General features: G+C 47.7%; 1 protein-coding gene across 8 annotated transcripts in view; it reads right to left on the bottom strand.

Moving 5' to 3' along the window:
• Positions 1 to 17,593, bottom strand: part of LOC140425346 (triple functional domain protein) — an 801,905-nt gene that overhangs the window by 293,904 nt on the left and 490,408 nt on the right. For all 8 annotated transcript variants that reach the window (XM_072509518.1, XM_072509516.1, XM_072509515.1 and 5 more), the window contains 2 exons: positions 17,247 to 17,358; positions 16,255 to 16,445 (listed from right to left, as the gene is read on the bottom strand). In XM_072509518.1, the coding sequence (XP_072365619.1) occupies positions 16,255 to 16,445; positions 17,247 to 17,358 (303 nt within the window). The remainder of the gene's footprint in view (positions 1 to 16,254; positions 16,446 to 17,246; positions 17,359 to 17,593) is intronic.

Genomic DNA, 17,593 nt, shown 5'->3' with positions numbered 1-17,593 from the left:
TCCAATCCTGTTCCGGTGAAACCTGGAAGTGGGCAGAATCATGTCGGATTTCCGACCTGCTGCCACTTTTTAGCGCTATAATCCACCACCAAACACCCCCACTTTCCAGCAGTTAAAATTCCACCCATATTGTCTTGCAATAGCCTTGGAATATCAACTTTTATCAGCAAATTGATCCTTTTGCAGTCACACAGTTTCGCAGGAGGAGGAAAATTAAGTTTTAATGTTCGATTAGGTGTTCAATATAATATATGCCAGAAAACATTTACTGTGATTTAAAAACATAATTTTATAAGAATATCAACATACTAATTACTGAAAATATAGACACCATGCTCAAAGTGTAAAATAAATGATATATTGTCTCCTCGCCTAATACAATGTAGAAAATAAAGTTGGAGGTGGGTGTCTTGAGAATCTGAATGTTATCTAGTATAATTAATTAAGTACAATGTTATGAATGGCTCCATTCATAATTTCAACTCTCAAATACGTTAATAGTGATTATGTTTCTGTTTGATCTTTAAATGTCAAGAAAAGTTGCCATGGGACTAATTTGGAACTCAGAATTACAGAGTTTTTACAGCATAGAAGGTCATCACTTAGTCCGTCATGTATGCACCAACTCTCTGAATAAGCAATACACCTAATGCCATTCCCCTGCTTTCTCCCTGAATTTTCTCCCTGTAAGCCTGCACATTTTCCCTTTTCCAATAGTAATCCAATTCCCTCTTGCATGCTTCAAGTGAACCTACTGCGACGACACTCTCAGGCAGCACATTCCAGATTTTAACCATTCTTAACCACTAGTTTCTCTCATGTCACCGCTGCTTAAATCTGTGCCCTCTCATTCTCAATCTTTCCACCGATGGAAACAGTTTTCCCTATCTACTCTGTCCAGACCTTGCATGATTTTGAATACCTCTAAAATAACCCTCAACCTACCTTTCTCCAAGGAAAATAGTCACATCTTCTCCAATATAACCACGCAACTGAAATTCCTCACAGTATCATAGAATCCCTACAGTGTGGAAGGAGGCCATTCGGCCCATTGAGTCTGCACCGAACTTCCAAAAGAGCAGCCGACCTAGGCTCCCCCGCGCTATCCCCATAACCTCAACTAACCTGTTCTTTAGACAGTAAGGGGTAATTTAGCATGGCCAATCCACCTAACCTGCACATCTTTGGACTGTGGGAAGAAACTGGAGCACCCGGAGGAAACCCACGCAGACGCAGGGAGAAACTACATGTGAATCTAGACGCAGACCAGTGTGGTTGACTCTTAACTGCCCTCTGAAATGGTTTGGCAAGCCACTCGGTTCTAATGCTGACTTTGTTAGTGGTACCTGCACCCCATGGAAAGAACAAAGAAAAAACTCTTGACTTGTTCTGTCACCTTCATTGACTTATGTTCCTCTGCTCTTGCACCCACTTTAAAATTATAGTCTTTATTTTATGTCTTTTTGTGTCCTTCCTATTAAATTTTCACATTTCTCTGCATTAAATTTCATCTTCCACTTGTCCGCCCATTCCACCAACTTGTCTATCTATGTCCTTTTGAAAGTCTACAGCATCCTCCTCACAATGCTTCAAACTTTCACATCATCTGCAAATTTTGGAATTGTGCCCTGTGTACCAAGACCTAGGTCATTAAAATATATCAGGAAAAACATCGATCTCAGAGCAACTACACCACAAACCTTCCTCCAGAACATCAATTCACCACTACTCTCGGTTTCCTGCCACTCAGCCAACTTTGTATCCGTGCTACTACTGCCCCTTTTATTCCATGAGCTATACAAATCTGTTGTGCGGCACTGTATCAAATACCCTTTGGAAGTCTACGTAAACCACATCAACAGCATTCACCGCTTCAAAAGATTCCAGCAAGTTAGTTGAACATGATTTGCCGTTAACAAATCAATGCTGGATTCCCTTAATTAACCTGCATTTGCTCAAGTGACCATTAACTTTGTTCCAAATTACGGTTTCTAGAAGCTTCCCACAACTAAAGTTAAACTGACTGGCCTGTAGTTGCTGGGTTTACTTTCGCACCCTTTTCTGAACAAGGGTGCAACATTTGCAAATTTCTAATCCTCTGATGCCACCGTGGGTCTATGGAAGACTGTAAAATGATTGCCAATGCATCTGCAATTTCCACACTTACTTCCCTCAGTACCCTTTGAGCCATCTCATATGGTCCTGGGGTCTTTTCAACTTTTAAGTGTAGACAGCCTATCCAATAACTGCTTTATCAATTTTAAACTGTTCAACTGTTTAATTGCCTCCTCTTTCACCAAAACCTGAGCAGTAATCTTCTTCCTTGGTAAAGTCAGATGCAAAGTCTTAATTTTTTTCTTCTTTTTAAAAAAATTTAGAGTACCCAATTCATTTTTTTTTCCAATTAAGGGGCAATTTAGCGTGGGCAATCCACCTACCCTGCACATCTTTTGGGTTGTGGGGGCGAAATCCACGCAAACACGGGGAGAATGTGCAAACTCCACACGGCAGTGACCCAGAGCCGGGATCGAACCTGGGACCTCGGCGTCGTGAGGCCGCAGTGCTAACCCACTGCGCCACCGTGCTGCCGCAAAGTATTAATTTAACACCTCAGCTATACTCCCTGCCTCCTGTTCTATGTTCGATAGGTAGGTTCTTTACTCAGAGAGTAGTAAGGGCGTGGAATGCCCTGCCTGCAACAGTAGTGGACTCGCCAACACTAAGGGTATTCAAATGGTCATTGGATAGACATATGGACGATAAGGGAATAGTGTAGATGGGCTTCAGAGTGGTTTCACAGGTCGGCGCAACATCGAGGGCTGAAGGGCCTGTACTGCGCTGTAATGTTCTATGTTCTATGTTCTAAACATGAATCCCTCTTGTGACCCATAATCAGCCCCAGTCCTCTGTTTTTTTTAAATTTTTTAAATTCTCCATTTTCACATTTTCTCCCACATTTACATCCATCAACGATAAACAATAATCAGCAAGATATGTCAGTCCCCATAATAACAACAACAATCCCATCTACCCACCAACCCCCAACCCGCATGTTTATATAAACAAATGACAAAAATAAATCAGGGATTACCCGTAGTCACCCTTAATCTTACACAGCTCCCACCCCCCCACCCCCCACCCCAGGTCTCCAGCTCCTCTCGTCCACTGCCTCTTGTAAAACTCCTCCCCCTACCCTCGGTTCCTTCCCCCCCCAACTTTCTACCCCGGCTAGACCACTCGGACCCTGTTCTGCCAGGCTCCGATGGCCGCAGCCCCTCCCCCCACCTCACTCCCGTTCACTGGCCGGCACACACCGGCCAGCGTGGAGGCCCCCGCCCGGGTCCCTTTCCCACTTGCCCGGCCCCAGGAAAGCCCAAAGATCCCCTTTTAGCACACAAACCCCACCTATCCACCTACACCCCAAAGAACTCTCATTTCGAGTAAAAGTCCCGTCCCTTCCCTCGTCCAAATATATACCACCTTGGCTCCTTTAATCTCTACACCCGCACGCAGTGATACAAAAAAGAAGAAAATACAGTCATGAGGTTACATCGGCACATGGCCATTCCTCAGTTTGTCAGTTCTGCCACAGTCCTTCTGCTTTCGCAAACTCCTCCGCTGCTTCCGCCGTTCCAAAATAAAAGTCCCAGAGCTTGTAAGTCACCCTCAGCTTCGCTGGATATACAATGCCGCACCGCACCTTGCTAATGTACAGTGCCCTCTTCACCCGGTTGAAGGCAGCCCGCCTCCTTGCCAGCTCCACCGTAAAGTCCTGGTATACACGTATACCAGCTCCAGCCCACTGCACCACCCGCTTCTGCTTGGCCCAGCTCAGGACCTTCTCCTTCACCCTGTACCTACGGAAGCACAGAGTTACTGCCCTTGGCGGCTCACTCGCCTTTGGTACAGGCCTCCACGACCGATGAGCCCGATCCAGTTCATATCGGGAGGGGTCCTCCCCCTCCCCCAGTAGTTTTGCCAGCATCGCGGCAAAATACTCAGTCGGCTTCGGTCCTTCAACTCCTTCGGGCAGCCCCACAATCCTCAAGTTCTGTCACCTGGTTCTATTTTCCAGGTCTTCCATTTTTCCTTGCAGATCCTTGTTAGTATCCATCACCTTCCGCATCACTTTCCCCATCGAGGCAAGTTGATCACCGTGCTGCAATAATATCTCCTCCACTTCCTTCAGCGCCTCCCCTTGCTCTCGCACCTCCGCCACTGCGCTCGCCACCTCCGTCCTCACCGGGGAAACCGCCTCCTCCACATGCACACTCAAAGCCTCCCTCATCTCCTTCCTCGCCATCTCCATGCATTTCGCAATCTGCGCCAACTGCTTTTCAAATTCCGCAGCCATCACCTTGGTTACTTCTTCAGCCGTAAGCAGTGCGGCCTTCCCTGGTGCTCCAGCCTCCATTTTTCCTGGTGACCCCGCGATGACCTTTCCACTCCCCGACGGACCTCCAGCTGGGTTTTTTTCGGCCGTTTTTCTGCTCACCCTCAACATTTTCTTTGGGGTTTTTTCCCCTCCTGTGTCTTCTCAGTGCCTCCTCCGTGCCTTCTCCCTTCTTCTGCCGCCTCCGCGGACCCTGGGATCGGGCTTAAAGCCCTGAAATTGCCGTTCCTGAGCGGGGGCTCTCCATTGTGCGGCCGCCTCCCGCCCGCCGTCACCGGAAGTCTCCCCAGTCCTCTTTTTACCATCCTTTTATTATTATGTGCTTGTCAAAGACATTGGGATTCCTTTTATGTTAGCTACCAGACTCTTTTCATACTGTTATTTTAGATTCTCTGAACTGTTTTTTCACTTCCCCCTCTGAACTTTCCATATTCAGCCTGGTCCTTGGTGTTATTTTCCACCCAATATCTGCACGCTTTTTCTTTGTCACCTTCAATTCTAATCCTTTTGATATCCAGGGAGCTCTGGATTTGCTTGCCCTCTTTTCCTTTCATAGGAATATACCTTAACTGTGCCCAAGCTATATCTTTAAGGGTAGGCCAGTGTCCAATTAACTCTTTCCCCGCCAACCATTAATTCCAGTTTGCCTGCCCAAACCCATTCAAGTTGGCTTTTGCTCAATTACCCTTTCTTCTTCTGGGTTGCTCTTCATCCTTCACCACATCCATTCTAAACCTGATGATACAATGATCACTGTTCCCGAGATATTTTTCTACTGACACTTGATGTACTTGGCCCATCTCATTTCTAAGAATCAGGTTTAGCACTGCCCCCTTCCGCATTGGAATGCAAACATACTAAAGAAACTTTTCTTCAACACATTCCAGGAACTCTTACCCCACTCTACCCTTTATTACTGCTATCCCAATAAGTCACCCATTACAACTATATCATTTTTGCACATCTGTGTAATTTCCTTGAAAATGTGTTCCTCTACATTTTTCCCACAGTTGGTGGCCTATAGACTACACCAAGCAATGTAACTGTGCCTTACTTGTCCCTTAACTCGAACCAAGTAGATTCTGTCCTTGACCCCTGAGACAACGTTGCATTCTAGCATTGCAAATGTTCTCTGTAACCAATAGAGCCATCCCTCTCCCTTTCCTAAACATCTTCTATCCAGGAATATTTAATACCCAGTCCTGCCAAACTTTGAGCCAGGTCTAATTTTAGGCACAACATTGCATTTCCACATGGCAATCTGAGCCTGTGACTCACCAATCTTATTACTTCTTAATTTCTTATTACTTTGTCCCTTACTCGTAACCCACTTCATAACTTACCATTTCCTAAATTAATGCTATCTATCTTTCCCAGTATTCTGTGGCTTTTGGAATTCCTCTCCAATATTACTTCCTGGTTCCCACACCCTGACCAGGATGGTTTAAAGCCTCCACAATTGCACTAGCAAATCGCCCTGCAAGGAACTCAGTCCTGGCTCTATTTATGTGCAAAACATCCAGCCTGTACAAGTCTAATCTCATCCAGAACCGGCTCCAATATCCCAGGAATCTAAGACCCTACTTTCTGCACCATCTTTCTAGCAATGTATTAATCTGCTTCATCCTCCTATTTCAATACTCCTTTGCATGTGCTACTGTGAATAACCTGGAGCTTACTACCTTTGAGGTCATGCTTGCTAATTTCCTACCTAGCTCCCTAAATTCTGACTGCAGGACCACATTCTTCTCCTGCCTTTGTCATGTGTACCAATATGGAACACGACTTCTGGCTGTTAACCCTAACTCTCCCTCCCCTGGTGCCCTGTAGCCTGTGACATCCTTGACCCTGGCACCAGGATGACATTACAGCATCTGATTCTTGTTTGTGTCCGCATAAATGTCTGCCTATTCCTCTTACTATTGTATCACCTACCACTATTGCTCTTCCAATCTTACTTGTGCCTTCCTCCCTAGCTGAGCCACCAGTGGTGTCATGGACTTGTTTCTGGCTGCACTCCCCAGATGAACCATCACTCTCATCAGTATTCGGAACAGAATACTGGCTGGAGCGTGGGATGCACTCAGGGAACTCCTGCATTACCAGCCTGATTCTTCTTGACCATCACCCATGCCCTCTCTCCCTGCATACTCTTAAGCCATCGGGTGACCACATCTATAAACATGCTGTTCATGTAGCTCTCAATCTCATACATATGCACCACTGTGATGCCAGCTGCTGCAAGCTCTGAAACCCAGAGCTGAAGCTGCTGCAACTGATGACACATCCTGCACAAATGGTTATCCAGGAAGCATCCTGAATTCTCGCATTGCACCCAATGTGCACACTCGACCTCAGAGCAACCCTGACATCACTATTAGATAATAAACTTTGATACTACTAGACAATTCTCAGGCCAGGAAACAAGCAACTTCCATTGCTGCTGTAGAGAGTAAAGACAATTCCTACTTAATAAAATACTGAGTCATCATATGACATCCAGAAGTCAATTTTAATGCAAAACCATACCCCAACTCTTCAGCATTCTTTTGACCGTTCTACTCTCCTGCTGCTATCCCAGGTTTGACTCACTTTTCTTGCTATCACCCCACCTTTCTTGGTATAACCTTCACCTTTCTTGGTGTCACCCCACTGGGGCATTACCCCAGCCCTTTTTTTTAATATAAATATATTTTATTAAAGTTTTCAACCACAATTTTTCCCCCTTACAAATCAACAAAAACGGTAACATGATAACTGATAGATAACATTGTTTAAATAAAATAGTGAACTAACAAAATAACACGAAATAGTGCTCCCCCCGCCCCTTCACCCCATCTAGAACAAAAACAATTTACCCCCCCCCCCTCTCTGGGCTGCTGCTGGCTATCTATTTTCCCCCTAACGTTCCGCTAGATCGTCGAGGAACGGTTGCCACCGCCTGGTGAACCCCTGAGCCGATCCTCTCAGCGCAAACTTCATCCGCCCCAGTTTTATGAACAGTGCCATATCGTTTATCCAGGCCTCCACGCCGGGGGGTTTCGCTTCCTTCCACATGAGTAAAATCCTTCGCCGGGCTACTAGGGACGCAAAGGCCACAATATCGGCCTCTTTCGCCTCCTGCACTCCCGGCTCATCCGCTACCCCAAATACAGCTAACCCCCAGCTTGGCTTGACCCGGACCGTCACCACCTTCGAGATCACTCCCGCCACTCCCCCTCCAGTGCCGACACGACCAAAACATATGTGTGTGGTTCGCCAGGCTTCCCCTGCACCTCCCGCACCTGTCCTCCACTCCGAAGAACCTGCTCAACCTCGCTCCTGTTATATGTGCTCTATGTAGCACCTTAAATTGGATCAGGCTAAGCCTGGCACACGAGGAAGAGGAATTTACCCTACTTAGGGCATCAGCCCACACACCCTCCTCAATCTCCTCCCCGAGCTCTTCTTCCCATTTTCCTTTCAGCTCTTCTACCAGCTCCTCCCCCACTTCTCTCATCTCCCGGTATATTTCGGACACTTTGCCCTCCCCGACCCACACCGCGAAAGCACTCTATCCTGGATCCCCTGTGTCGGGAGCAGCGGAAATTCCCTCACCTGCTGTCTCGTAAACGCCCTCACCTGCATATACCTAAAGATGTTCCCAGGGGGCAGCCCGTACTTTTCCTCTAGCGCTCCCAAGCTCGCAAACGTCCCGTCTATAAATAAGTCTCCCACTCTCCTAATTCCTGCCCGGTGCCAGCACTGGAACCCTCCGTCCAACCTCCCTGGGGCAAAGCTATGGTTGTTCCTGATCGGGGACCCCACCAAGGCTCCCAACACACCCCTCTGTCGCCTCCATTGCCCCCAGATACTTAGTGTTGCCGCCACCACTGGGTTCGTGGTAAACCTTTTCGGGGAGAGCGGTAGTGGCGCCGTCACCAGCGCTTTTAAGCTCGTTCCTTTGCAGGACGCCATCTCCAGCCTTTTCCACGCCGCCCCCTCTCCCTCTATCATCCACTTACGGATCATCGCCACATCGCCCAGTAATAGTCGCCCAAATTCGGCAACGCCAGTCCCCCTCTGTCCCTGCTACGTTGCAGGAACCCCCTCCTTACCCTCGGGGCTTTCCCTGCCCACACGAAGCTCATGATGCTCCTATCTATTTTCTTGAAAAAGGCCTTAGTGATCAAAATAGGGAGACATTGAAACACAAATAAGAACCTCGGGAGGACCATCATCTTAATCGCCTGCACTCTGCCCGCCAGTTACAGCGGCTGCATATCCCACCTTTTGAAATCCTCTTCCATTTGCTCCATCAGCCGAGTCAGATTGAGTCTGTGTAGGGTTCCCCAGCTCCTGGCTATCTGAATCCCCAGGTATCGGAAGTTTCTTTCCACTCTCCTTAGCGGTAGGCCATCTATCCCTCTACTCTGGTCCCCAGGGTGTATTACGAAAAGCTCACTCTTTCCCATGTTAAGCCTATATCCCGAGAAATCTCCAAACTCCCTCAATATCTGCATGACCTCTGTCATCCCCCCCACTGGATCCGCCACAGACAGCAGGAAGTCATCTGAGTAGAGTGACACTCGGTGTTCCTCTCCCCCTCTAACCACCCCTCTCCATTTCCTGGAGTCTCTCAGCGCTATGGCCAGTGGTTCAATTGCCAGCGCGAACAGTAATGGGGACAGAGGGCACCCCTGTCTTGTTCCCCTATGTAGTCGAAAATACTCCGATCTTTGCCGCTTTGTGACTACACTTGCCATTGGGGCCCCATAAAGGAGTTTAACCCAGCTGACAAACCCCTCCCCGAACCCAAACCTCCTCAGCACCTCCCATAAATACTCCCACTCTACCCAATCAAATGCCTTCTCTGCATCCATTGCCGCCACTATCTCTGCCTCCCCCTCTGCTGGGGGCATCATTATCACCCCCAATAGCCGCCGCACGTTGACATTCAATTGTCTCCCCTTTACGAACCCGGTCTTATCTTCGTGCACCACCCCCGGGACACAATCCTCTATCCTCATTGTCAGCACTTTTGCCAACAACTTGGCGTCTACATTCAGGAGCGAGATAGGCCTATAAGACCCGCATTGCAGCGTGTCTTTATCTCGCTTCAGGATTAGTGATATCGTCGCCTCCAACATTGTCGGGGGTAAGGTCCCCCCTTCTCTGGCCTCGTCAAAGGTTCTTACCAGCAGCGGGGCCAACAAGTCCACGTATTTCCTGTAAAATTCCACCGGGAACCCGTCAGGTCCCGGGGCCTTCCCTGCCTGCATGTTCCTCAGCCCTTTGGTCACCTCGTCCACCCCAATTGGCACCCCCAGTCCTGCCACCTCCTGCTCCTCCACCCTTGGGAACCTTAGTTGGTCCAGAAACTGCTGCATCCCCTCTTTTCCCTCCGGGGGTTGGGACCTATATAACCTCTCATAAAAGGTCTTGAACACCTCATTTACCTTCCCTGCTCTCTGCACCGTGGTTCCCGTTTCATCCCTAACTCCCCCTATTTCCCTCGCCGCTGTCCTCTTACGAAGCAGGTGGGCTACCCCCGCCCTTTTAACTTTCCAGATTGCCCTATCTTATTTTCTCGCAAAAAGTCCCACCCAGTTTTCCACTGGGGCTGTTCTTTCCTACCTTCTTCCCATCTCACTCATCATTCTTAGTGTTGTCTGTGTGGGCTCTGCCAGCAGATCAGCTACCACTGGCCCTTTCCACATCACCCTCCACAATGTCTCAGTCACTTCTGAACAAGCCATCTGTGGGCTTCTTATGGATGATTGCAACTACATTATTGCCTTATCTGAAACCTGGTTGAGGTTACCCCATAAGACCCCAATGCTCGCCTCTATTTATCACCTGCTAAAACAGCCAGCGTGTTGGGCGTAGCTATAATCACCAAATTACAGGACTTCCGCTTGTGACCATGGAGTGATTGGTCACATAGAGGGCTGTTCCTGTTCTAAGTCACAGAAAAGGACTCTTTTTACCCAGATCCAGGTGGAATTTTGATGAAAAGGCTAGGTGAATGTCAGAGGAGTAGTTTACCCCTGGAATGGTATGTCTTCTGATCACCAGACCCGGCAGAAAACAGTGAGAGGTTTGGCTGGAAAGTTGAAACAGTCTTGTGCTTCACAGACAGTTTCTTCCAGCATGCGGGCGGGGGAGGGGCAAGCTGTAAGGCCCCAGATACAGGCACTGATGACTTTTATCAAGGAGGATTTCCATAAACAGAGGAAAGAAATGCATGAGGATCATGCAAAGGCCGTTGCAGAAGCCGTGGCACCCCTGAAGAGTACTTTGGAGTGGAAGGAGAGGTGTTTGGAGGTGCAGGGATCACAGAATCGGGAGATTGAAGGAGTGATCTCGGACCCCAGCGATCGTGTGGAGGCTCTGGAGGTGGAGGTGGGACCCTTAGGAGACCTTTGTAAAATGCTGAGGGCAAAGGTTGAGGAGCAAGAGAATACCTTGAGAAGACATAACCTGCGAATAGTGGGCCTGCCTGAAGGAGTGGAAGGTGTGAGTGCCACGAGGTATGTCTTGAGGGTGCTGACGCGACTGGTGGCAGAAGGGGTGCTAGTTAAGGCACATGAAGTGGACCAAGCGCATCTGTCTCTGAGGCAAAAGCCTAGAGCTGTGGAACCGCCACGGCAGTGATCGTGAGACTCCATAAATTTGTGGAGAAAGAGAAAATTCTATGGTGGGCCAGGGAGAAGTGTAGCTGCGATTGGGGGGGAAATAACGTCCGGATTAATCAGGACATCGGAGCGGTGTTGGCAAAATGGCGGGCAGGTTTCAACAAGGCCAAGGCGATGCTGTACCGGCGGCAGATCAGGTTTGGGGTGCTCTACCCAGCGGACCTGGCACCACATCTGTTGGGGGCGTTTAATGAAGCACTGGAGAAGGGGGAGTTTCCGGAGACGATGAAGCAGGCAATAATCACGATGAAGCAGGCAATAACCCCCAAAAAAGGGAAGGATCCGGTGGAATGTGGATCCTATAGACCCATATCACTATTGAACACGGATGTGAAAGTATTGGCTAAGTTGTTGGCGGGTAGAATGGAGGATTGTGTCACGGGATGGTTGCAGAAGAAGGGCAGGCAGCTCGCGAATAATATAAGATGGCTGTTGAATGTGGTGATGAATCCGTCGAGAGCTCTGGTACCAGAGGTGGTGGTGTCCATGGATGCGGAGAAAGCATTTGATCGGGTGGAGTGGCGGTACTTGTTCGAAGTTTTGGGTTTGGGCCGAGATTTGTGGCATGGGTGCGGTTCCTGTATGTGGTGCCAAGAGCGAGGGTGAGGACGAATGATATGAGCTCACAAAGCTTTGACATAAACAGGGGTACGAGGCAGGGGTGCCCGCTGTCGCCGCTGCTGTTTGCGCTGGCCATAGAGCCAATGGCAATGGCTCTCAGGGGGTCGGCAGAGTGGCAAGGGATAATGAGGGGACAGAGGGAGCATCGGGTGTCGCTCTATGCCAATGACCTTTTGCTGTATGTTTCGGATCCGTTGGAGAGTATGGGAAGGATTATGGGCCTGTTGTGGAGTTTAGAGGGTTCTCGGGATACAAGCTGAATGTAGGGAAGAGCGAGGTATTCCCGGTGAATGCGCTGGCACAGTGGACTAATTTAGGGGGGATGCCACTTACGGTAGCGAGGATAGGTTTAGGTACTTGGGGATTCAGGTAGCGAGGGAATGGACGGCGCTCCATAAGTGGAACTTAACAAAGCTGGTGGAGGAGGCCAGGGAGGATCTTAAGAGGTGGGATACACTGCACTTAACGTTGGCGGGGAGGGTCCAAGTGGTGAAAATGAATATTCTGCCGAGGTTCTTGTTTATCTTTCAGGCTCTCCCGATCTTTATACCAAAGGCCTTTTTTCTGAAAGTGGACACAATCATCTCTGACTTGTATGGGTGGGGAAAGTGCAGAGGGTGGGAAGGACCCTGTTGCAGAGGCAGCAGGGGGTAGTTGGCGTTGCCAAACTTGCTTCATTATTATTGGGCGGCGAATGTGGGCAAGGTGTGGCGGTGGTGGGAAGGAGAAGGGGTAGAGTGGGTTAGGATGGAAGAGGAATCTTGTAAGGTCTAGTTTGAGGGCTATGGTGACGGCAGCATTGCCAATGGCTCCAAGTAGGTATTCAGGGAGCCCAGTGGTGCAACCCACGGTGAAGATGTGGAATCAGCTGAGGAGGTATTTTAGGACGGAAGGGATGTCGGTTCTAATGCCACTGTGCGAGAATCATGGGTTTGAGCCGGGGGGGGGGGGGGGGGGGGGGGGGGGGGGGGGGCGGGGGGATGGATAGTGTATACAGAAGGTGAAGGGAAGTGGGGCTGGTCAAGGTGAGGGATTTGTATTTGGAGGAAGGGTTCACCAGTCTGGAGGAGCTAAGGGAGAGGGTAGAGCTACCAAGGGGTAGTGAGTTCAGGTATCTACAGGTTAGGGACTTTGCACGAAAGGTCTGGAAGGGGTTCCCTAGATTGCCAGGATACACCCTGCTGGAGCGACTGCTGCTTCCGGATGTGGATGGGGAGGGAAGAATTGGGGATATATATAAGTGGCTGGGGGAGCAGGGAGGCGAGTGGGTGGTGAAAATCAAGGAGAAATGGGAAGCGGAGTTGAGAATGGAGATCAATTGGGCAGTATGGAGTGAGGCACTGCGAAGGGTAAACGGGACCTCCTCTTGTGCAAGGATGAGCCTGATGCAGTTTAAGGTGGTGCACAGGGTGCATATGACTCGGGCGAGAATGAGTGGGTTCTTTCAGGGGGTAGCAGATGAGTGTGAGAGGTGTGGACGGGGGCCAGCGAATCATGTGCACATGGTTTGGGCGAATCATGCGCACATGTTTTGGGCGAATCATGCGCACATGTTTTGGGGTTGTGAAAAATTGGAAAGATTCTTGGCGGGAGTGTTTGCGGTCTTAGCCACGATAGTGGAGGAGGGAGTGGACCCGGACCCTTTGGTGGCGATATTTGGGTTTTCAGAGAAGCCAGAGCTCATGGAGAGGAGGAAGGTCGATGTCTTGGCCTTCGCCTTTCTGATTGCACGGCGATGAATTTTGCTGGAGTGGCGGTCGGCATCGCCACTGGGGGTAGCAGCATGGCTGGGTGACCTGTATGACTTCCTACGGTTGGAGAAGATAAAGTATGAGTTAAGGGGCTCAGCAGGGGAGTTTGAGAAAAGGTGGGGGATGTTTGTGACCGTGTTTGAGGGGGGGGGAAAGGAGAAAAATCTGTAGAAACTGTATAGTTGATTGTTGGGAAGAATGTTTCCCGGGGTGTTTATTTTCTGTAACCTACTTTGATACAAGTTTGAATAAAATGCGTTTGATTGAAAAAGAAAAAAAAAATCACCAAATCACAGCTTGATCTGTCCCCCTGCTCCTCTAGCACTTCGACTTTTGAACATTTCACCTCCCCAACAAACTACCCCACTTTGTGCTTCTGAAAATACTTGCAAGAATTTGACACAGCCGAATACAGCATTTTCCAATGACTATCCACATTTGTTCACTTGGAAGAGACTGGCCTTGCCTGGCTCCATTCGCAACCAGTGACAGCCAGAGAATCACCTAAAATGGCATTTCTCACTCATGTGGCATGAACTCTGCAGTCTCCCAAGGATCAATCCTTGGCTCCTTCTATTTCTCACCTATTTTCCTTGATGACATCTTCCAAAATCATATGAAGTTCCACATGCACATTGATGACATACATGTTACCTTGCTACCACCTCTCTCAAACACTCCACTGTCTAAATTACCAAACTCTTTATCCTATATTCAGTACTGAAACTTCAGAGATTTGACAATTTAATACTGTGAAGACTCAGCATCTTTGGTTTCCTGACACCAACACCAATTCCTTCTGCTGGCAACCACTTGAGACTAACCAGTCTGCTGTTCTACCTTATCTGACCTCAGGATGAGCTTCTGGCACCATACCAAATCTACAGCATCTCGAAGACTGACTATTTCTATCTCGAAGGCATCCCTTGGCTCTGCTTTGCCTCGGCTCATCTGCTGCCAAAATCTCATCCTCATTACCTCAGGACCTGACTAGTCCAAAGCACTACAAGCTGTCTTTCATAAACTTTTTTTTTGTTTTATAAAATATTTTTATTCTCCTTTTTCAATTTTCTCCCGCATTTACACCCATCAACAATAACCAATAATCAGCAAGATATGTCAATCCCCATAATAACAACGATCCCATCCGCCCACCAACCCCCAAACATCAGCCCGCATGTTTACATAAACAAATGACAAAAAGGAATCAGGGATTACACAGTCACCCTTAATCTACACAGCCCCCCACCCCCAATTAATGTTCAATGTTATCCAGTTCTTGAAAGTGCATAATAAATAGTGCCCATGACTTGTAGAACCCCTCCGAGCTTCCCCTCAGTTCGAACTTAACCTTCTCAAGGGTCAAGTATTCCAACAGGTCCCCCCGCCACGCCTGGGCACTGGGTGGAGAGGCTGCTCTACATCCCAGCAGGATCTGCCTTCGGCCGATCAACGAGGCAAAGGCTATGATATCTGCCTCCGCACCAGTTTCCAACCCTGGCTGGTCCGACACCCCGAATATGGCCTCCTGAGGACTCGGGTCCAGTTTCATACGCACCACCTTGGAAATTACCCTAAACACCTCCTTCCAGTACTCCCCTAGCTTTGGACAGGACCAAAACATATGAACGTGATTCGCGAAACCCCCCACCGGCAAAGCTCACACACATCCTCTACTCCTTCAAAAAATCGGCTCATCCTCGCCCTCGTGAGGTGCGCTCTATATACCACCTTCAGCTGTATCAGCCCCAACCTCGCACATGAGGTGGAGGCATTCACTCTCCGGAGCACCTCACACCAGACCCCCTCCTCTATAACCTCGCCCAGCTCTTCCTCCCACTTTGCTTTGATCCCTTCCAGTGGTGCCTTATCCTCTTCCAAAATAGCTCTGTACACCGCTGACACTGCCCCCTTCTCCAGACCCCTTGTCGTCAACACCTCCTCCAGCATTGTGGAGGCCGGAAGCTCTGTATCTCCTTCCTGGCAAAATCCCAAACCTGCATGTACCTAAACACTTCTCTCTGCTCTAGCCCATACTTCGCTTCCAGCTCCCTCAATCCTGCAAACCGACCCCGAAGAAACAAATCTTTTAGCGTCCTTCATAAACTTAACTCATCCAAAACTCCGTAGTTGGTATCCGAACTTGCACAAAAGTCCTATCTCCCAATCCCCTGGTGTTCACTGATGTTCACTGGATTCCAGTCTAGCAATGCCTTGATTAAAAAATTCCCCAAATCTTCGAATTCCTCACCGCTCCTAATCTTGTCACCTCCTTCAGCCTTGCAATCCTTTGAGAAATCTATGTTTCTCCAATTCTGGTTACTTTCACATGGCTGAATTTAACTTGTCCACCAATGGCAGACATGCCATCAGCTCTCGAGACCTCAATCTCTGGATTTGCTTCTTGAATCCTCATTGAAAATGCCCTTTCAAACCTACCTCATTGGCCAAGGTTTTGGGCAGCAGCCTCCACCTTTTTATATGGTTTGGTGCTAAGTTTTATTTGTTCATATTCCTGTGTAGCGCCCTGTGATTTCTAACTATGTTAAAGGTGCTATATAAATGCTAGTAGTCCAAAAATAATGAAGTTTAATGATGAGGCTGTTTTTAATTTGTATTAAATACTTATATAGAAACATATGAAAATTAATGATTAATCAGAAACTGCAAGAGAATGATAAGTTAGTTCTGAAACCTTTCATCAGAGTTCAAATCTCTCCACTTGTTGAATAGTCACACTGGAAATGCTTTCTGATCAGCCACATGCCTAACTGCACAAAACTTCATTTACGAAGCACCAGCATGAACTTACAAGAAGTTTGTGTTTGTAGATATATTTACTTCTCCCATTGGAATCTTTGATTTCTTTGCTGAAGACAAGTGACATTTCAAACAGGAAGAGGTGTCGCTCTCGGCCTTTGCGGATCAAAGACTTGGGGTCCCATACTTGAAAGGATTCTTGAAGGATTAGCTCTCCTTGCGATTCCAGATTCTCATCAAAGCCTAATGACAACAATAACGCTTATATATTTGTTCTTTCAGATGCAAGTACAAGTTTATTTCCTTCACATTCTGATTTTATTTAAAAGGCCCTAATGTAAATGTTCAGATCAAATAAAAATGTATTACTTCAGATTTTTCTGAACATGCCTTCGAAGCACAATGAACAGGTTCCACACAGCATGTTTATTCTAACATTTGCTTCTAAATGACAAGTTGGTCAGTTTACATTTCAATGAGTAATTTTGCTATGATTTTTCATGCTTTATGACCGTTACTAATTATTATAAAATTAAAATCTGGTTCAATAAGTCAACTTCCAAGAAATTCACAGACAATTCCATAGAATCCCTACAATGCAGATGGAGGTGATTAGACCCATCGAGTCTGCACCGACCCTCTGAAAGAGCACCCTACCTAGGTCCACTCCCTCTCCCTATCCCCGTGACCCCGCACATTGATCATGACTAATCCACCTAACCTGTACATCGTGGACACGAAGGGGCAATTTAGCATGACCAATCCACCTAACCAGCACATCTTTGGACTGTGGGAGGAAACTGAAGCATTCGGAGGAAACCCATGCAGACAAGGGGAGAACATGCAAACTCCACACAGTCACCCAAGGCCGGAATCGAACCCAGGTACCTGACACTGTGAAGCAGCAGTGCTAACCACCGTGCCACCCATTTATTATTAATCAAGTACAGACGACTGAACATAAAATGATAAATATATGACATCTTACGATCAATTTCACAATAATTCTGAACCATAGTGTTCAGGTACAATAAAAGGTTGTACCTTCCAGCATGCTGAGATGCATAGCATCGTTGGCACGCTTTGGCACGCTCAGCATCACCTCCAGGCCATCTTTAATTTCTCCCTTTCCTTCTTCACAGCATGTTAACAGTTCCTTCAAGTTAACAAAGTCATGCAGAACTCAGCATTGTTATTTAGAATCTTTTGTGGAGACACAGAATTTCTAAACAAACTAGTGCCAGTGAAATTATACTTTTCCTGATTTATTGAAAGGATGGACAACAATACAAATACAAAAAAGTAGCATGCAGATTTGACCAAATAGAGTATTTAGTTCTGAAGCCCATTCTAATAAATCACAGCTATGCACTTGTTTATGCACTTGTAGA

This window comes from Scyliorhinus torazame, chromosome 6 (assembly GCF_047496885.1).
Source record: "Scyliorhinus torazame isolate Kashiwa2021f chromosome 6, sScyTor2.1, whole genome shotgun sequence".
NCBI classification, from domain to species: domain Eukaryota; kingdom Metazoa; phylum Chordata; class Chondrichthyes; order Carcharhiniformes; family Scyliorhinidae; genus Scyliorhinus; species Scyliorhinus torazame.
Note: the sequence above shows the minus strand (reverse complement) of the source record. Positions and strands in the feature narration are given on the sequence as shown.